General features: G+C 44.9%; 1 protein-coding gene across 11 annotated transcripts in view; it reads left to right on the top strand.

Moving 5' to 3' along the window:
* The window catches only part of SLC45A4 (solute carrier family 45 member 4), a 133,452-nt gene that overhangs the window by 93,217 nt on the left and 18,612 nt on the right, over positions 1-21,623 (top strand). For all 11 annotated transcript variants that reach the window (XM_081204571.1, XM_081204574.1, XM_081204580.1 and 8 more), the window contains one exon: positions 3,873-4,537. In XM_081204571.1, the coding sequence (XP_081060697.1) occupies positions 4,297-4,537 (241 nt within the window). In that variant the 5' untranslated portion in view covers positions 3,873-4,296. The remainder of the gene's footprint in view (positions 1-3,872; positions 4,538-21,623) is intronic.

The raw sequence follows: 21,623 nt of genomic DNA, 5'->3' as shown, positions 1-21,623 counted from the left end.
GTGCAAAGACATGGACGCATTCTGTTACTTTCTTCCCCTGGACGTCTTGGATTCACTGCCATGCCGTCACTTAAGCATGGAGGTTCCATACCAAGCAACATAGTCATTGGTATGCCTAGCCAGCCACCACTTGTATGAATGAGGATTGTATTCAGGCCTCAGCCTAAATAGAGCAGAACTTGGAGTATCACTTCACACGCCTTGCCTTGTGCCAACCTTGCAGGAGATCTTATTGCTAGCAAAGTTAGAAAACAACAACCTGGATCTTATTAGGTTGCGTGAGCTCATTCCCATAGGATTTAGATCGTTGTTGGATAACACTTGCTGTGTTCATCCATTCCTGAAATGTAGGAGTTTGAAATTCAGCGCGCGGTTACTCATTTTGGACTGATGCTTCTCTTATCAGCACTTTTTATATTCAGAAGGTGTAAGTTAGTTCTTTTGTTTCAACTTCATATCATACAATTCTAGAGTTGGAAGGGACCCTGTCTTTATGCATTAGTTAGTATTTCTATCAAGGCACAACAACTCAACGCCTACACCCATTATTACAACAGTGATTCTCTCCCACATATTTAAGTAATCTAGCCATTGGTATCTTGGTGGCCACTATTAGCTCTCTTTTTCCATTTTTAAATCATTGCTGCCAATAGTTGCAACAAGTCCAGTTACTATTATGGAACAGTAGTAGAACTGTGCATGTCTGAATAATCATGCTTCTAGTTCTGCGGACATTTGATTCCTGCTTTCGACAAGCAGCCTGCAGTACCACATGGCAAGCTGATTTTGAAACCGAGGGAACTTCAAAAGTGGCTTGTGATGTGGCCTGGAGGTCTGCTTTTCAGAAGGAGCAGCCTTAACCTGTAGCTCTTTAGATCCTGAACACAGAACATGACAATTTCCCTGACACATCCGGAATACTGTAGCTGCAAGCCGTGTCCGTGCAGAATTTGGCGAAATATCAAAAAAAAAAAAAAAAAGGTCAACAACTTTTCACTTTTTGAAAAAAGGCAACCCTACCTATGCATAACCAGGTTTGCATTTTGCAAGTGATTTAAAAAGCAAGCACATAATTCGGCATCATTTATTGTTACAGGAGCAGATTTTTATTTTTAATACAAAACAATTCTCAGTGTCAGTTTCTGTTGAAAATTAGGTCAGAGTTGCAGGTTTCTTGAACTGCTATAGGCCAGCCCTGTGATAAGCCCCACACTTGAATAACAGAAGCTGAAATATTTGTCCACAAGGAACTGCATTCACATCCCAGTGAAGTCTCCCTTTTGCCATTCATTCACTCCCGTTTAATGTGATTGCCTGTTTGGTTTGCATGTGAGCTGGGTTTCCTTACCAACACATCCCCACCAGCAATGCATGCAGCTTTGATGTACGGCTAGATCAATGTGGAATAATTGAGCTAATAAATGGGCCTCTCCAGTCGGGGACTCTTCTTCCCCAGTTTCTAAAAGTCTCTAATGGTTGTGCAATATCACATTTCACTTGTTGGGCTCACATCTTGTTTGTTGTGGAGGAGACTCGTACCGAGCACAACTGCCAAACAAGGTCAGCAACAACAGAACATATCTGCATAAAGTATCATGAGTGTTTGTGACTAAGGAATCTGCCAGATCATTTCATATCTTTGAAATCATCGCCATGGAGATTATAGGCCTGAACTTGCATGTTTGTGCATCTTTCTGACCTAGAAAGATAAACCATTGTTGTGATTTGTGATTCACTGATAATGGATGGAGATAACAGTCCCAGCATTGAATTTCCAGAAAGTGGTGGGGGGAACTGAAACATGGGAATATTATCATCATTTCACCTTCTTGCAGTCCGCAGTGCTTTCTTTGATGCATGTATATTGGTGCATAATAATCTGTGCAGAATTAGTCAAAATAAAAAAAATCCTTCCAGTAGCACCTTAAAGACCAACTAAGTTAGTTCTTGGTATGAGCTTTCGTGTGCATGCACACTTCTTCAGATACACTGCATGCACACGAAAGCTCATACCAAGAACTAACTTAGTTGGTCTTTAAGGTGCTACTGGAAGGAATTTTTTTATTTTGACTATGGCAGACCAACACGGCTACCTATCTGTAACTGTGCAGAATTAGATGCAAATTGGACAGAGCGGAGAATCATTAAATAACTCAGATTGGCATTAGCTCACTGTAAACAGTGCTGACGTCCTAAATTAGGGCTGTACGTTTTAGTCACTGAAAGCTATCATTTGTTCTTTAAGCAAATCATATAGTTAAATGAGCAGCTAGATTTGAGCTCTCAAACCTACCCTTTCTGGACAACCCCGGTGTATGCTACTTGCAATAGTACATCCTAGAAGTCTGCACAATGATACTGATATATAATTAACAACCAGTGCAACTATGATCCTTACCAGGACTAGCAAGTGCTATGTTTGATGGTTGTTTACTCCCAGATATCAACTTACAAATTGCTTTTTTAAATTGCTTTTTTAAAAAGGCCGTCTCTGCCCTCAGGCTTAGCCTTTAAAAAATGACACAAAAAGAAGGTGGATCGAGAGGGTGGAGGAAATAGGCATATTTGAGTACTTGTTCTCAGATACAGAAACTTTTTTGAACCTTAATTGGGTACAGCCTGATCAGGAGAATTGAACAGCCACAGCCCTTTCAGTTGCCTCAAGCTGCTTGACAAAGTTGAGGACATCTGTTGGATCCACCTTGCTGAAGCTTAGAAGGTCTGGGTCCTTGAATTCCTTGATTGAAGGAAATATAAATGTACTAAATAATATAATAAAAGTCACTTAACATGGAGCCATAGATTCCATGGAGCTATGTGTTCACACTGAGAGCATAATTTGGGGACATGTCCATAAGCGTGGTGGAAGAGGCCTTGATTTGAGTTCATTTACATTCCTAGAACGGAGAGGAGATGTGCCATATTTTTCGCTCTATAAGACGCACCAGACCACAAGACGCACCTAGTTTTTAGAGGAGGAAAACAAGAAAAAAAAATATTCTGACTCTCAGAAGCCAGAACAGCAAGAGGGATCGCTGCGCAGTGAAAGCAGCAATCCCTCTTGCTGTTCTGGCTTGTGGGATAGCTGCGCAGCCTGCATTCGCTCCATAAGACGCACACACATTTCCCCTTACTTTTTAGGAGGGGAAAAGTGAGTCTTATAGAGCAAAAAATACGGTAGCTCGTCTCAAGGTGCTCTGATGGTCTGTGACTTGCAGGGTGGATTTGATTTAAATCAAATCAAATCAAATTAAACTAAATCACTAGTCAGTAAGACTTGATTTACGGTAAATAATTTTTTAATAGAAAGACTCATTCTTGCTGGTATAATCTTAATATTTACAGCCAGATGAAGGTTTCATTTTTGGAATAATAAATTTTCAGAGTAGTTTTTACAGTTATATCAAAAAATACTGATTTGGTTGTACTATTAGAAATACATAGACAGATAATGATGATAATAAGTTAACTGTTTGTATTTGGACAACTTTTCTGCTGTACTTTATTGGAAGGAGAAAAATAATCATTTCCTTAATAACAATTCAAACAATTTTATTTAACTAAAACAATAACATTACAGCATACGTATTAATGTTTCTTAACTGATGTGGTTAAGCACATCTTTTAATAAGAAACTTAGACTGAGTTTTAGCACACAGGAAAAACTTAAAACAAATCTTTATTTCCTGATGAATAGCCTTTGGACTATAGTGTAACTTAAATAGAAAACTATCTTTAGAAAGATTTTTCCGCCAAAAGCATTTTATTTTAAAAATCCAATTTAAATTTAAAAAAATTCAATTCTTTAAAAAAAAATAGAAACCATTGATATTTCTCCACCCTGGTGACTTGCCTTTTGTCCTTCTTTGCAGATTAATCAGCCACTCGATGGGGATTACCAGTGGAGCAGCTGTTTGTGTCACCTTTCCACCTTTGTGTAGCAAGCAAAACAACTTCAGCACCTCTTCAATAATAATTATGAAACTGGTATTAACTGAATGGCAATTATGGATTTTTAACTCTAGTTCACAGTAAACAAAACGCAAGCCCAGCAAGCCATATGTTGAATTTCCTACCAAATATAGCTTTTTGTTCCTCTGAATGTTTCAACGCCTACACACGAAATTGATGACGGAACCTGTTCGTAACGAGGGGAATTACAAATATTGCTTGCACGAGGAACGTGACGCCATCAGAAAGAGAAGACACCGTAACTTATCGTTAGAGATGATAGTGTTATTTATATAGGTAGAATAAATAAATAAATATATAAATATATATATTATATATATTTTTATGGTAATGAAAATGGCTCCCCAGAATGCTGACTCGGAATCTATGCAAGTTCAAGAGCTACCCGTGGTTCAGCTTCAGAAACCAGAAAACGAGAATGAAAGTAAGGAAGAGACCATAAGCGAAGGATCCATAGACCGGATACCTGTACGTCTCTGGGTGATGCACGGAGCCGTGATGTTTGGCAGAGAATTCTGTTACGCCATGGAGACAGCTTTGGTGACGCCAGTATTGTTACAAATTGGTAAGTGGAATTGCATAACCATGAACATTCGCCATCGTTCATCCTCTGTTATCCCTGAAACAGCAGAACAAGTTGGCCCTCTGGAGGTGTTCTCTGATTTTGCTGTACCCACCTCTTCAAGAGGCAAGCAGAGACCACGGCATACAATCCACTGGTTCTCAGTAACCCACTCCTGTGTTGGAACCATCAATCCACATCAGTGTAACCGGGAGCCATGCGGGTTGAATGGATCATGCGATTACTTTCCATACCAGTGTCTTGGCTCCAAGGGAGGTGCCATGCTGACGTGAGATGTAACCCCATCATCCATCCAGCCACCCAACCCAGTTTGCCTCCCTGTGTGCCAGCCAATCGCCATGCTGCAGTATCATTCAACAAAACCCTAGTTCAGGAAGGAATATCCAAACCCTATAAGGCTGGTATGGTGGGGTTGGGAGTTAGAAGGGACTATAACTATCACTGAATCAGGCAGGTTTGTAGGTATCATATGAATAATAATAATAATAATAAATTTTATTTATATCCCGCCCTCCCCAGCCGAAGCCGGGCTCAGGGCGGCTAACAACAATCAAATAATCAGTCAAATAATCACACAATCTAAAAAATATTTCATTATAAAAATTAATTAAATCAAATTGATGGCAACCAATTAAGCTAAATTCTGAGCAGGTTGCCAGAGGAGGGAGTCAGGCTGCGCCCTGACCAAAAGCCTGGCGGAACAACTCTGTCTTGCAGGCCCTGCGGAAAGATGTCAGGTCCCGCAGGGCCCTAGTCTCTTGTGACAGAGCATTCCACCAGATTGGAGCCGCAGCCGAGAAGGCCCTGGCTCTAGTTGAGGCCAGCCTAACCTCTCTGAGGCCTGGGACCTTGAGGATGTTATTATTTGCAGACCGTAGGTTTCTCTGTGGGGCATACCAGGAGAGGCGGTCCCGTAGGTACGAGGGTCCTAGGCCGTATAGGGCTTTAAAGGTTAAAACCAGCACCTTTAACCTGATCCTGTACTCCACCGGGAGCCAGTGCAGCTGGTATAATATCGGATGAATGTGATCTCGCAGCGAAGACCCCATAAGGAGTCTCGCCGCGGCATTCTGCACCCGCTGGAGTTTCTGGGTCAGTCTCAAGGGCAGCCCCACGTAGAGCGAGTTACAATAATCCAGTCTGGAGGTGACCGTCGCGTGGATCACAGTGGCTAGGTCAGGACGAGAGAGATAAGGGGCCAACTGCTTAGCTTGGCAGAGATGAAAAAATGCCGCCTTTGTTATAGCTGTAATCTGCGCCTCCATAGAGAGGGAGGTATCGAAGATTACACCCAAACTCTTAACGGCCGGTGCTGGCACTAATTGCACCCCCGCAAGAGATGGGAGTTGCCCCCTCGATCCCATATCGTCCCGCCCCAGCCAGAGGACCTCTGTCTTCGAAGGATTTAACTTCAACCGGCTCCCACGTAACCATCCAGCCACAGCTTCCAGACATCTGGTCAGTGTGTCTGGGGCCGAATCAGGATGGCCATCCATCAACAGATAGAGTTGGGTGTCATCAGCATACTGATGGCAACCCAGCCCAAAACTCCGGACAAGCTGGGCGAGGGGGCGCATAAAGATGTTAAAAAGCATCGGGGAGAGAATTGCACCCTCACAATATGAAGAAATTAACAGATCCCATTATTGGTGTGTTTGTGTTTCCTAAGAGTTACCTTAATTTTTCTGCCTTCTGTGCCTTCCCTTTTCCTTTTTTCTACTTTCATCCTTAGAGGACTTGCAAAACTTTTAGCTTCTGGCAGGGTGGATTTGATTTAAATCAAATCTATTTGAATCATGATTTAATTCACTAGTAAGTAAAACTTGATTTAAATCATTTTTTTACAGAAAGACTCATTCCAATAATAATAATAATGATGATGATGATGATGATGATGATAATAATAATAATAATAATAATAATAATAATAATAATAATAATAATAATAATTTATTTGTACCCCGCCCATCTGGCTGGGTTTCCCCAGCCACTCTGGGTGGCTTCCAACAATAATCTTAATATTTACAACCAGATGAAGGTTTTTGGAATAAGAAATTTTAAGAGTAGGTTTTACAATTATAAAAAAAATACTGTTTTGGTTATACTATTAGAAATAGACAGATACAGTGGTACCTCAGGTTAAGTACTTAATTCGTTCCGGAGGTCCGTTCTTAACCTGAATCTGTTCTTAACCTGAAGCACCACTTTAGCTAATGGGGCCTCCTGCTGCTGCTGTGCCACCAGAGCCCGATTTCTGCTCTTATCCTGAAGCAAAGTTCTTAACCTGAAGCACTATTTCTGGGTTAGCGGAGTCTGTAACCTGAAGCGTATGTAACCTGAGGTACCACTGTAATTATGAAATTATTGTGAGGTTTAATAAGTTTACTGTTTATATTTGCACAACTTTTCTGCTGTACTTTATTTGAAGGAGAAAAATAATCATCTCCTTTATAACAATTTAAACAATTTATTTAACTAAAACAATAACCTTATAGCATATGTATCCATGTTTGTTAACTGATGTGGTTAAACATTTCTTATTTTAAAAAAAACTTAGACTGAGTTTTAGCACACATGAAAAACTTAAAACAAATCCTTATTTCCTGATGAATAGCCTTTGGACTATAATGTAACTTAAATAGAAAACCATCTTTAGAAAGGTTTTTCCTCCAAAAGTATTTTATATTAAAAATCCAATTTAAATCAAAAAAATCCAATTTAAATTTTAAAAATCTGATTATTTTTTTAATCCACCCTGGCTTCTGGTCAAGGCCGATATCACCAGCTGCACATCCAACTACCCCGCAATAGATACTGCTACATGTTGCACTCCACTAAATTCCCCCCCCCCCACTTTCCAATACAGCCATCCCATTATTGCCTCCCCAGGTGTGCATTTGGCAGTCCTAAAGGATTTAGCTCTCTGCTGTATTTATGGGTAGGCTAGTTTGTTCCAGGCTTCAAAGGAAAGCCCAGCGTTCATTTATGAGAAAGTGATGTTGAAAGCAACTTTGAAGTGGCGGTGACACAAGCGCTGGTCTGGGCTACCCCGAGAATCCCTCGCTCGGAGAAGGACCCCCCCACCTTCCTAAGAGTAAGAGGGGAAGTGAGCGTTGGGGCTACTGCCATGTTAGCAGCAGCAGAACAGCTTCCTTAGCCAAAGGAGAGGGATGCAAAGAGCCAAGGCAGTAACATTCACCTTGGGTGACACAGTGCTTTGTGTTAACCTGTGCAGGGCCTCCCTAGGTTTGAGGACTGAGACGATCACCCCCATTCACCGCACCCTAAGGACACTACTGGACACATGTTTTTGTACTCATTCCTGGCCTTTTGTGGTTCTAGGCCTTACCTGTAGCACACTATTGAGCCGTTCTGCTTTTTTCTGAGGTTCCCCCCAGGTCATTGCAAATCCCTGTTCAAAAGCCAACTATTTCAGCTATCCTTGAAACGTCAACTGACTCACCACACTTTTAAAGTCGCAATAATGTTGATCTTCCAGTACCAAAGTCCATCTTCTTTCAAAGTTGACTCAGCTCTTGAAGTTCACCTTACTCAGCGAATCATATACCAATGTCTCCTGATGTTTTGATGGTTTGAAGCTGTTGCTTGTGCAAAAGGAGTACAGTAATGCTTAGAATCAGATTTCAGTTTAGATGTTCCAAAGCCTAATCTAAGTCCTTGTCTTTTTTTTAAGAAGCCCAGGTAGAACAGTAGATCATGTCTCATTCACATAGGCAGAAGAAAAGGGGCCAAGTTGCTGTGTGGCCTTGGGCAAGCCACATTTCTTACCTAACACTACCTCACACAGTGTTGCTTAGAAGCACCATTTTAGTTTTGAACCCTCAGGATAGGGTGGGAAATCTGAACAAATTAACTTATTTACATTGACTCAAGGATGTCTACACAGAGCATTTGTAATGTTAACCTTAGAGTGTGACATACATAGCATACGGGATAGTGATTATCAAAAGGGATTGATCTAAGTTGGAAATGAGTGACGGGCAGCTCTCAGTAATGTTGAAGACTTTATCTTAAGATGCAAGACATGTCTCCCAATTAACTGCAGATCTCTCAGACAGATTATCCACAATGAGTGAACGTTCAGCGGCTTTTGCTGCATAATTTAAAGCCATTAAAAATATATATATGGAGGCGTACAGTAGAAGGCAGAGCTTCGTTTGCGAAATGTTGCCTACAAATAAGGAGCTAGCTTGCGAAATATTGGCCTGGAAAGGTGTTTGTGCCATAACTCTTCTCGGAAATCTTTAACGCCTCTCTTTGACCCCGGTGAGCTTAATCTGGCCGTAACTTGTCCAAAGACCTGTGGGTTGGATGGCTCAGAAGAAACCTCAGTTTGGACGCAAGGCAGGCTTTTACACTCACCCAAGGGTGTGCCAGTGTTCTGGCATTGGCAACTTAAAACTGCCCCTTGAGAATTGTGTGGGGCAGGTGTGCCTCCTGGGGAGAGGCCAAGGTGAGCTGCCACATACCCTTTTGGGCAGGGACTGAGAAAAGTGGGTGGTGTAACATCGGATCATTTTAACCTTTCAAATCGTAGGTTAGTTTCTATGCATCCCTCTCTGTTCTCTATCCAGGCAAGCACAAAGCCTTGTTGGAGGTCAGGGACACAGTCTAGACAGGCAAAAACACTCAAGGAGGGTGCAGTGTTAAGGGGTGTGGCCAGGGAGGATTCCGAGGGCCAGAACAGGGAGGCCTGGGTAGCCGCATTGGAGCCCTGGACGTGTGGTTCCCCATCCCAGTGAAGAGTGGGGGAGCGTAAAATGCACTGAACCAGTCTTTGCTACAGATGGCACCATCTCCCTTATCAAGGAGCAGAAACCTTTATCCCAGCAAGTAGGTAGATGCCAGGAGTGAGCTAGTGGGAAGTCAGTTAGTGGCGTTAACTCTTTATTAGGGGGGAAAAACCAACAACAGGATCTGCACAGGAGTGTCTGGACTAATGAGCACACTACTCATCTCCGGCAGGTCTTGTCCCCGCGAAGCAGTTGCGGAGACTAGAGTTCCCCACCTCTCCACAGCTGCCTAAGACCCCTCTTCTCCAGGGTTTACCCCAAGCAATCTTAGACTGCACCTTCTTCAGATCTCTCCTGGTTCTTCAGGGAGGAAGGGAGCTTGTCGCAGCAGGCGGGGGAGACACCCTGGCTTCTTCACCAGCTGCACTCATCCTTGCCCCTTGGCCTCCCTCTTCTGCTTCAGCTTCTGCCATTGATTCTGGACATCTCTCTGCCGTAGACTCCTCTCACTCACTAAGCCCTGTTACCTCTTCAGTTTCAAACACCTCCTCTTCCCGGACTTTGAGCCTTCTTCTGTTGGGAGTTCCCCAGCCGGCTCCTCCCCGCATTCCTCTGCACCCAGCCAGTCCAGGACAGTAGAGGAGTTCTTTTATAGACAGAGGAACTCTTTAAGATATACAGGACTCGTGTCATAAGTTCTGATATTTTTAAACAGTGCTGTATTAAATGCCTGATTACCGTTTAGTCCTGCCATCACCTTCGGAAAAGGATGGGATAAAATGTAGATATTAGAAGAGATGATAAGTGGGTCACAGTATTGCCTTCCTCTCTGTGACCTCAGCGGTGATGCTCTCTACAGCCAGTGATCTGCCTCCAGGCTGTCCTCTAAAAAACAGGACCAGGCTATGCAAATTTAGGGGGAGCGATCTCATTCATTTCATTGCGTCTAGAAACTCATACTATGCCTTGTTTTCGACATTGAAACCTGGACTCATGTCCTCATCGCTTTGAGGTGTGTTGGCAAGTTGGTTTCAGCAGCCCCTCATTTACATAACTCTGCATGTTAAGTAGAGTGCTGCCGACATTTATATGTGCAGTTTCTGAAGACTTAAACGAGGGCGCTTCCTCTGACATTCCATTGCAAAATGCCTCCGCTGTGCTGCTGGTGGGTTTTTTTGTGACTTTCGAAATTGACTTGCAGTAACCCTGGTGCCAGTTGCATGGAAGAGAACCTTTGACCTCCGCTATATAGGTCTCTCCAAACAAACCCCCCATTGTGGCCATTCATTTGCACGTGTTCTTGTTCTAAACTGCGTTACCCTTCGAACAGTACTTTCTCCAGATTGGTAGCTGGAAGCATGTAACCATATCCGGGGCCTTAGTGGCATAGCAACAAGGGGGAAAGTAAGCCCTATTTATCAGGCAGGTTTCTCTCGCATGACTTTCTTTTCTGTTGTTCTAACCCCTCCCCCAACCCCAGGCTAGCAACTTAATAAGTAGGGGGGGATGAATAGGAGTCGTTTAGTGAATATAGTACACTGGGAAGCATCGGTTCTCTGGCGTTAAAGGTGGGCATCCCAAGAAGGTGCAGATAATTTCTGGGAAAAGCAACACCTCTTCTCTTTCCACGTCTGGCTGCAGTCTGAGAAGGAGTTTGCGGAATACACAGCGGGTGCCTCTCCTGTGGTTGAGTGAGGATGTTGTGATCTACCATGCACAGGGCAGGGTAACACAGCTCCCTTTCCCCATTGAAGTCTAGTTTTCTTGCATGCTAGCTAGAGTTAATTATTTTGTGAGTTATTGGCCTTCTTTTTTCTTTTCTTCTTTGCAAGGTCAAAAAAGTAAGTCTGTAAAATGCACAAGAGTCCAGTTCTTGTTCCTGGCCTCCTTTGGGTCTTCAAGAACTAGCTAAATCTAAGCTTATTTCCTACCTTTAGGTGTGAAATTAAGTTTGCTCTCTGCCAAACACGAACGTCCCTCTTGCTTGGTGGTTCTCTCTCTTGGGCTTTGAAATGATGCAAACCATATTGGCCGCAGGTGGTTTGTGATGATTTAAGTCAGTTGCAGGTTTGTTCTGTTTCCCAATTTGGAAAGCTGGCTGCTAAAGGCAAACGAGTTCTTTAGCAAAGAGAAATCAAGACATACCTGCTCTGTGCCTTAACAAAAAAAGAGAGCTTGTTGTAGCTTCAAACTGGATTTCTGCATTGTCAGGGGATTAAGCTGTCTCAAGAATGCTCCACTTGAAATCCTCAGATATTAGAGGATGCCTTGAAACTGCGCCTCTGTTATAAACCTGATTTCTTGCCTTTTGTCTTGCCAACTTCAAATTAAGCATGTGGAGAAGGATCGTTCCCATTTGGGATTCTGTGGCTTTCAGGTAAAAATGCAGGTGAAGGGAAACACCCCTGCTTAATCTTCTTGAGGTTGGAAGAAGCAAATAGTTTTATAACAACCCTTGATGGGCTGGGAGAGAGGTTTTCTTTTATATCCCATCGCTGCGTATCTGAGCCACCTTGCGTTTAAAACTCTTACAGTATCCTTCTGTGTTTTTGCAGAATTCTCAAATTTCAGCCAGTTTGGAATCACCAGGTTTGACTTCCTGGGATGGGGAAGTAAAATCTCCTGCTGTGTCCCTGTGTCCCTCCCCACTCCAAATAAAAATCGGTTTCTAAAATATGCTTGCAGGGGGGTTGTAGAAGGAGCAGCCAGTAGACTAACGTAGCAGTATTAATTTTATCACTTCATTCAACCGGCATAGCTGAATTAAATTTATTAAGTGCTGCAAGCACAATGGCCCTTTTAATACCCTAAGCACTTATGGTCCTCCATTCATGAATGAGCTTCAGTCATCAACCGGCGTACTATATAGAAGCTTCCCAGAGCTGATTGTCTAAATAGCCAACCCCACACAGAATGAAGCCCCCACAGTTTTGCACTAAATAGGATTTGTGTATCTCGCTCACCGCTGCAGGAAGCTCCAGCTTCAATAAAGGCCACATGCCTCGGAAGTGGCAAACACTTTTATTTTTAATGAAGCTTAGTAGGCAATTATTTCAGAACACCCTCCCAGTTCCAGGTTTTCAATGAACGGTGGGGCTAAAGGGATTGATGGATCTATTGGAATGCTTGGAACGTTTGAATCAGCAACTGCATTCCCTTTTGACGACAAAAGAATTGGGGTGAGTGGTTCTTTTTGTGTGTGTTTGCAGTAAAACCACCTCCGAACACCCCAACTGTGGGTCGCAAACACCCGGGGGCGGGGGTTAGTCGCTGTGCATTCATCGCCATTGTTGGTTAGGTAATCGTAGGCCTTTTTGAAAGGATAACAAAGATTGCGTTTCGTTTTGTAATGGGTTGGTAAATACGGCAACTCAGTGGTTTCCTATGCATAGTCTGCAGGAAACTTAAACCTTCCCTTTTGCTGTTTTGGTGTGTACTGCAACACCCTCCCACCCCAAATTGACTCATCTATGGAGAGGAAGCCCTCACACAACTACCACAAGCCACCGGCATATGGCAAAGGATTCTGGGGCACATTCTTCATGGAAGATGCTGGCCAGCCTGTTATGCCTCCCCATTGGCTCATGTTTGTTCTTGATGTGATGGAGAGATTGAGCTTCAGGCAAAGCTGTTCTCCCGATACCGATCATCTCATGGTGCTCAACTCCCAATAAGCTGCTTAAAAAACCCAGGGTTCCATCAGGCCTATTTGAAACCCCCACAGTACAGTGGTACCTCGGGTTAAGTACTTAATTTGTTCCGGAAGTCCGTTCTTAACCTGAAACTGCTCTTAACCTGAAGCACCACTTTAGCTAATGGGGCCTCCTGCTGCTGCCGCGCTACCGGAGCACAATTTCTGTTCTCATCCTGAAGCAAAGTTCTTAACCCGAGGTACTATTTCTGGGTTAGCAGAGTCTGTAACCTGAAGCATGTGTAACCCGAGGTGCCACTGTACGTCGTATAGAAATAAAACCCCATAGCAAAGCAAAATAATATTTGAATTGCAAACAAAGACCTTCCCAGGCAAAACGTTGATGAACTTGGGACCCAGAAGGTTTTGGAGGTAGGAAGAGAGGGGGAGATTTTAGCACGGAGCATGTGAACTTGCAGAAAACTTGCCGTTTAATGGGAAGAGAAGGGAGCAGAATCCAGTCCTTTCTGCAACAAGTATATCGAAGTGAGCTTAATTGCTTTAAAGTCTTTCTAATATGAAAAATAGGTGCTGCTAATAGCATCACATTGCCCAAAACATGCTGAGCCAGTAGAGTACCTGGTTTGTGCGCCCCTGGCATCTCCCCTGCCTGAAATTCTGGAGAGCCACTGTCAGTCACTGGGCTATGTGGGTCAGTGGCCTAATGTGGTCTAAGACAACTCCCTGTGTTCCCATTAATGCACACATTTTTGCGTTTGTTTTTTCCCATTCCCACATCTCCAAAAATGAGGGATCCAGATTGGTTTTTGTTTTGGGGGGGGACACTTTCATGGCGTTCATCTTGACGCATTTTTGGAGCAGCATAAATTGCACCCTAACGCTTCTTAATACTGATTTCCGTTTCTCTTCTGCAACAGCAAATACGTTAGAACTCTTTAATTTGGAACAAATGCAAACGGTTGTAGAACACGTGACATAAAATAGTATTCCTGCTTTTCCAGAAAATAGCAGCAGCTCACACTACTGAGCGCTCTCTCTCTCTCTCTCTCTCTGTGTGTGTGTGTGTGTGTGTGTGTTATTCATTGTTTCATGGCATCCAGCTGCTTTTTTCATTGATTCTAGCAAAGTGTTCTCTAACCACATGTTTACAAAGGACGTCGTTTCTGTGTCTGATGTCGTCGGTTTTGTTGTGCTGCCCCCACCGTTTCAAAAAAAATAAAAATTAATTTCTCTTTCCTCTGCCAATAAACCACACACTGCTTCTTGGATCAGTTTGGAAACCATTTTCATTAACCTCTGCCAATTTTTTTGGGACAACTTATTCATTGATTCCCTCCTTCTCAGCCCGCAGCATTTCCTGGCATTCCATCCCAGGGATAATGAGATCATTGCCCATATCTTGTATAAACAGGGTCCCCCCCCTCAACTTTGAAATTGATACAGGTAATTCTCATTTTAGAGAGACAACTAAGGTTTAGTCAAGACAGATCAATATTATTGTCCTCCTGGTAGCAGGCCAGGGATTTTAACCCTGATAGTGACGCTGTGAGGTCCCATGTTTATAAGAGCATCCAGAAAATAATCCGTTTTAAATACATATAGCCAAGTTTGCCCCTAAAGCTTCCCCATCAAACCGTACTGTGTGCATTACCCTTATGGGAACTTGTTCCTAAATTGGTCAATATCCTAGGAATTGCAAAAAAGCTCTATTGAGCTTTGGGTAAACTGGGCTGCTGCATGTCTGTGGGCGACACATGTCATTAGAACTGATGTCTAATCTTTCAGCAAGAGCACTGCAGGCTTACATAACACATGTGGCGCATAAGTGGGGGCCTCATGTGCAGCCTGTGCGTTTTAATTACAGCCCTCCGGAGAGGGGGAGGGGAAGATTATAGCACAGCGAAAAACCCGAGCCCTTGCAGGCTGGCATCTCTCGCGGAGTATTTGGGAAGGTGCGTGTGATCTTCCAAGTGCCTTGCTGACCATTTGGGAAAGGCTCGATCCTTTTTCGGGGCAGGCCTAACTGTACCCACTGTATTTCCTTCAGTGTGTGGGGTGCTGGTAGTTATTAGCTGGCTCCTGTACCTGTCGCGCCAGTTGACTAACAGCGGTCCATTGCAAAGTCAGCAAATTTCTAAGTGTGAACATGTACGCTGGGGAAGGGGGCAGTTTACAGGTGTTCATGAAGAGTCTCAAGGAATCAGCGAACCTCTCTGAAATGAAACAGGGTTATCTTCCTTCCTTCCTTCCTTCCTTCCTTCCTTCCTTCCTTCCTTCCTTCCTTCCTTTTTTAAAAGCAAATTTATACTTCTTTTCTGTCAAAGAATCATAGAATTGGAAGGGACCCCAAAGGCCATCTCCTCCAACCCGCTGCAATGCAAGAATCTTCTCTACATGGGACCCTGAGATTAAGAATCTCATGCTCCATTGACTTAAGCTGTCGCTTGTGGTCCGTTGTGCACCTACAAGCCACAAAGTGAGGTGACCACCCAGAGCAGATGCCTGCTTAGTTTCATCCCGCTGGCTGCCACCCAAATTCTTCTTTCCCCCCCAGCAAGTCACAAGCCCTGGGAACTTGCTTTTTAAAAGAAAAGCAGCTGTCGGATACCGCTCTTGGGCAATGTTGCTGGTGACATGAATGCCCTGCTCCTCTGCTGCCTTTTTGGCATGTACGTTCTGCCCCAACGGCTTTTTGTTGCACAGCCAATAAAACGTGACAACGTTTGATGAATACAGCAGCATAACACTAACTTAGCTCTCGCTCAGTGTAGCACAGAAGGATGGCAGGGAACGCAGTGACAGAGTAGGATTCAGTGAAGAATGAGCAGATGGGATAATTGGCAGCAGGAAAGAGGGCTCTCAATTACCTCCACTGGCCTGTTGACCCCTTTCAATAGGGCCCAATTGCTCCCTCCTCAGACTCCTCGTGGTTCTGTTGCATCAGTAATTCTGCAAGCGTTTGATCTGGTCAAAGGCAAAACAGCTTAACCAAGGAGGGATGCTACTTGCTCAAGTACATAAATTACTTGCAAACCAGTGGTGCTTCAGTACTAGGAGCCTCACTTCAATTTATTCAAGGCCATTTACTTCAAAGGGAGGACGTTTCATGCTTGCTCTGATCTCGTGGAGCAGTTTCGTCCAAATAAAATGTTTGGGGAATGACAAAAGGCAGGCAGTGTCCTCTTTGTGTTCTGCAGAAATACTTGTTTCCTGCTTTTAAAAGCACATTGTTTTGGTCTTAGATCTCCCTGCTCCAAAGACTTAAAGCTCTCTCTTTTTTTGTTTGCCCAGTAAAATATTTCAATTGTTCCTTCATTGACAGAATCATAGATCTGTAGAGTTGGAAAGGCAATGCAGGAATCGCAACTTACTCTGAATATGTGCTATTGATAAACAACGGCACAGGGTTTCTTCCAGAGAATCGTGGAACTGTGCTGCTGAGAATTGTAGTTCTGTGAGGGATGAACTATAGTTCCCAGGACTTTTAAATGCATGGTGTAGATAGGACCTTAGTTTTTTCTGCCTCCTGGGAGATATTTTTTTAAATAAAAACTACTATTCCCATGCACCCTAACGGGAAGCAGTGCATTAAGAATGAGGCCTTTAAATCTTTCCTTGACAATAGAGAGCCACTCCCTGCTCCTGATCTCCAACCTTGCACTTTTAAATCACTAGGGCTGCTTGAGGGGGAGTTGAGTGCTGGACGCCAAACTTAATACAAGCTGTGTTCTGGACATGGCTTGTATTGTTAGAATTTCAAAACCAGGAGAGTTTGGTTTCTGCCCTCCTGTAGTTCCAAAATTAGAGCCCCATCTACACTCCAGCTGCTTCTCCACAATCTCCTGAAAAGTAAAGGGTAAGTGGATCTCATTCTAGAGGTACCATTTATGCTTCTGTAACGGTACAGGTTTGTGTGTGAGTAACTCAGGAAGTGGGTGCACAGACTTCATTCCTTCCCGAAATCTGCTCTCCAAAAAACCGCTTCCATGGACACAACCTTGATAACTAGATAAAAAATGGCCAGCGTTGGCAGCCTCCAAGGCACCTGGCATATAAGGAGGTGTCCTTGTTTCCATGTGGCCGATCTGAAACCTGAAAAGACAGAAATCTCATGCACGTTGCATCATCGAGCAAACCCGAGCAAGCAGCAGGTGGCAGTTTCCACTGCCAAGCCTGTTCGGAGCAGTAGTCATTCGCCTGAATGGTCACGCAGGGTGTGTTCCCGTTGCTGGGTCACCCTCCAGATATAAGATACGCCCTGAGCCAACTCTGCAATAAACCTGTGCAATTGAAACACTCCCCTTGCCAGAGCTGAGTAGCTTTCCACAAGAAGAGGGCGCAGTCGAACGATGAGGAGATCGCTTCCTTTGATTAGGATCTCGGTGGACAGGAGCCAAACCACCTTTCCTCCCCCTCTGCTCGTGAGCATCGTGTCAGTTTGCGCGCCTGTGGAATTGAGCATGTGCAGAGTTCGTTGTACATGCTCGCACGGGGGCAGTGGGAATTAAGGGCAAGTAAATCATGTCCCTTCTGACCCTGCAAAGTGTTGGTTTAAAGTGTTGGTGCTAATCTTTAAAGCCCTAAACGGCCTCAGCCCAGTATACCTGAAGGAGCGTCTCCACCCCCATTGTTCAGCCCGGACACTGAGGTCCAGCTCCGAGGGCCTTCTGGCGGTTCCCTCACTGCGAGAAGTGAGGTTACAGGGAATCAGGCAGAGAGCCTTTTTGGCAGTGGTGCCGACCCTGTGGAACTCTCTCCCATCAGATGTCAAAGAAATAAACAACTATCTGACTTTTAGAAAACATCTGTAGGCAGCCCTGTTTAGGGAACTTTTTAATGTCTGATGTTTTATTGTGTTTTTAATATTCTATTGGAAGCCACCCAGAGTGGCTGGGGAAACCCAGCCAGATGGGTGGGGTATAAATAATAAATTATTATTATTATTACACTTGTGTTCATGCGTGAGCAGATTCTCCCAGGGATTTGCTTCCGCGAACCACCTCTGTCTTTCAAAATTGCGGGCTGTGGAGTGTGTGTTACTCCCTATTACAGAGGCAGGGATTATCCTGACCCAAGAATGCCTTTTTTGATAGCAGGCCCGTGTCTGCTGCAATCATAGCAAGCTGACTTGCACTGAGTCACACCTTGCATCTGTTTGACACGGTATTGTCTACAGTCAGTGCTCCTCAAACCTGGGTCTCCAGCTGTTGTTGGAACACAACTCCCATCATCCCTAGCTAGCAGGACCGGTGGTCAGGGCTGATGGGAGTTGTAGTCCAAAAACAGCTGGAAACCCAAGTTTGAGAAACGTTCTGCACTATCTAGGATTACAGGCATGGGGGACACTCTCAGCCCCAGCTGGAGATACTAGGAATTGAACCTCTTACTCTGCCTGCGGAGCAGGCACACTACCAACTGAGCTATAGGCTTCTTCTCCAAGCCAGAGCCCAGGATAGCTGCATTGGTAAAGCAGTGAGACTCTTAATCTCAGGGTCATGGGTTTGAATCCTACCTTGGGCAACAAATTCCTGCATTTCAGGGGGTTGGACTAGATGACCCACGTCGCCCCTTCCAACTCTACAGTTCTATGAGCCCTTTTTTTTTATTGCCACCAGAAGAATTTGGGTGCCTTTCTCCATCTTATCACTGTCTTGTGGGGGAAGTGAGAGGAGCAGAGTAACTGAAAAATGCATTTTTGTGGCCCAGCTCCTCCTCCTCAGGCCAAGCTTTGTCTGCTAGACGCTTGGACCCGCGACAGACTTCGCAAATGCTGTTCCCCATTTTCCTGGGTGAGAACGCCTAAGAGGAGGGGTGGGTCCTCAGCAGGTCAGTTGGAAATTGTAGAGTTGGAAAGGGGCCTGAGGGTCATCTAGTCCAACCCCCTGTAATGCAAGGTGAGATCCAGGGTGAGGCCCACAGATCCGGAGCAGACTGAGACTCCTTTGGTTCCGAGTCTGAGCCCAAGTCCCAGCCATCATCTGTGATTTGTGGCTACCACATCTGCTACCACATCACAATCCCCTATGCTGAAAACATCCACCGCCTTTCCTTGCATGGCGCTGAGCAAGTGATGGAAGCTGATAGCTCTGCAGAAAATTGTCTCGCACCCCCACATCACTTCCCCAAAGTTATTGCAATAAATAATGGGGGACGCCCCCTCTCTCTCGGCTCAATGATGGGGATCACAGCCTTCATCTTCTTGCCATTTTCCAGGAACCTGGAAATTCCTGGGACTTTCACAAGCACATGGCTTTGGCCATGTGTCCAGGGCAGCTGTTTACCAGCTCCACCTGGTACGTAGGCTGAGACCCTATCTGCCTGTGGACTGCCTCGCCAGAGTGGTGCATGCTCTGGTTATCTCCCGCTTGGACTACTGCAATGCACTCTATGTGGGGCTACCTTTGAAGGTGACCCGGAAACGACAACTAATCCAGAATGTGGCAGCTAGACTGGTGACTGGGAGTGGCCGCCGAGACCACATTGGCTCCCAGTATGTTTCCGAGCACAATTCAAAGTGTTGGTGCTGACCTTTAAAGCCCTAAAAGGCCTCAGCCCAGTATACCTGAAGGAGCGTCTCCACCCCCATCGTTCTACCTGGACACTGAGGTCCAGCTCCGAGAGCCTTCTGGTGGTTCCCTCACTGCGAGAAGCCAAGTTACAGGGAACCAGGCAGAGGGCCTTCTCGGTGGTGGGGCCCGCCCTGTGGAACGCCCTCCCATCAGATGTCAAAGAGAACAACTACTACCAGACTTCTGAAGGCAGCCCTGTTTAGTGAAGCTTTTAATGTTTGATGTATTATGGTATTTTAATATTTTGTTGGAAGCCGCCCAGAGTGGCTGAGGAAGCCCAGCCAGATGGGCGGGGTATAAATAGTGAGGGGTTGTTGCTGTTGTTGTTTGTTGTTGTTATTATATGCAGCTGTCCCATGCGGGTATCGAACCTGCAACCTGGGCATTATCAGCACCATGCTCTGACCAACTGAGCTACCCAGGAGAAGGAGCTTCCCTGTGCTACCTGGAAACTTTGGCCTTAAAAGTCGGACTCTCTGCAGTCCTTTTTCTCCATCCAAGATGGTTCTCATGCGAGATCCCTGTCCCTGCAGACCTTATCACGAAAGGAATATTGAATGTGCCGTGTGACCGAGACTCGTGCTAGCAATTTCCTGTGAACAGCCAACTTCTCAGGTCCCACTATTGTTGCCCAGTCAGTCGTTGGGGCTTTTTTGTGTGTGCTATGTGTCTGGAGGGGGGGGGAGAGAACAAACAAAACTTATTTACTGTAGGCCTGTGTCCTGTTTGTTTGTAGCTGGCTGGGAAATGCCATTTTTCCAGAGTCTCAGCAGGAGCAGCGGCCGCAAACAAACGAAATTGTTTTCTATTGATTCGTGTGGGCACGTCACAGCTTTGTGCAAAAGGCAGGTTCTTTTTTAAAAAAAAGTTACAATCAACTTTGCTTATCAGGGGTGCTTTTTGGGTGACCTGTTTTCCCAGACTGTTTTGCAGAACTTCCTCAATAACTTCCAGGAGAGGTGTATCATTCCCACCCGCTCAGGAGGTCAACAGAAACAAATGGGGGGGGGGAGAGATAAGCATTACTCAGCCTAATCCCTGATAATGAGCGCTGCCAAATCATTTCGTTCTCTTTTCCAGTTGCCCCATTGGAATAAGCATGGCAGAAGAGAGCTGCTGGGATGCAGTTCTTTGAGTTATAGAATCACAGATTTGTTGGGAAGGGACCCTGAAGGTTATCTCCTCCAACCCCCAGCAACGCAGGAATATTTTGCCCAGTGTGGGGTTGGAACCCACAGCCCTGAGATTGAGTCTCGTGCTCCACCGACTGAGCCATCAAGGGCCTGTAGGTTGTTTTAGCAGGAGTGTATTTGCCAATACCACCCTCCCCAGCTTCCCATCATGTCCGCTGAGCATGCTCAGTCCTCACAGGGCTGCTTTGGGTGGGCTCCCATTTTACAGCTCCCCATCCCAAGTTATTTTATACTTCTGTGAAAATTTGAGGTCCCCCCTGCAAACTACCTGATGCCTCCCCACTCTGTAGGGACAGTGCCATTCTCGCTGCCTTGTTGGCATCCGTCTGTCTTGAGAGACAATGGAGTGTGCCTCCATGGGTGAAGTCAAACCGCTGCATTAGTTGCGCCAAACTGACCTCCTCGGGACGCAAACCTGGGCAGTGTGAATGGAGGTCTTGGGCTGTGTTACGGAAATTACTGGGGGGGCACATCTTTAAAGTTAAATGTTACAAATATTATGCCTCAATGTATCCTTTCAACTTGACAGCTCAGGGAAGTTACCTAGCTTTAAAAATAATATGAAATCAACTCCTTTGCCAGTTTCCTCCATTCCAAAGCTATTTTCCCCTTGAAAGTCCAGGAAGTTCCCAGAGGTGACAATTGCTTGCCCATCCTCGGGGTTCAAAATTCCTTTTTGACCCTGTTGCGCAATAAACTTTGGTCTACAGCTATTTGCTCCGGTTGGTGGCTGGACTCCTTCCTTTACTCCACAGGGACCCGTGGGCTCTGCCCAACGAGCTGGGTGACTGAGCAGCCTCACACCTAGATTTTTCTGTAACAGGCTTCCCAGAGGACAAGACCCCCCTCTTGGCCTTGCTGTTGTGGCCCAAAGGAAAGCAGAGAAATACGTTTGGCACC

Source organism: Podarcis bocagei (genome assembly GCF_964188305.1).
Source record: "Podarcis bocagei genome assembly, chromosome: 8".
Classification (NCBI taxonomy): domain Eukaryota; kingdom Metazoa; phylum Chordata; class Lepidosauria; order Squamata; family Lacertidae; genus Podarcis; species Podarcis bocagei.
The sequence above is the reverse complement of the archived record's forward strand: the minus strand, read 5'-3'. Positions and strand labels throughout refer to the sequence as shown.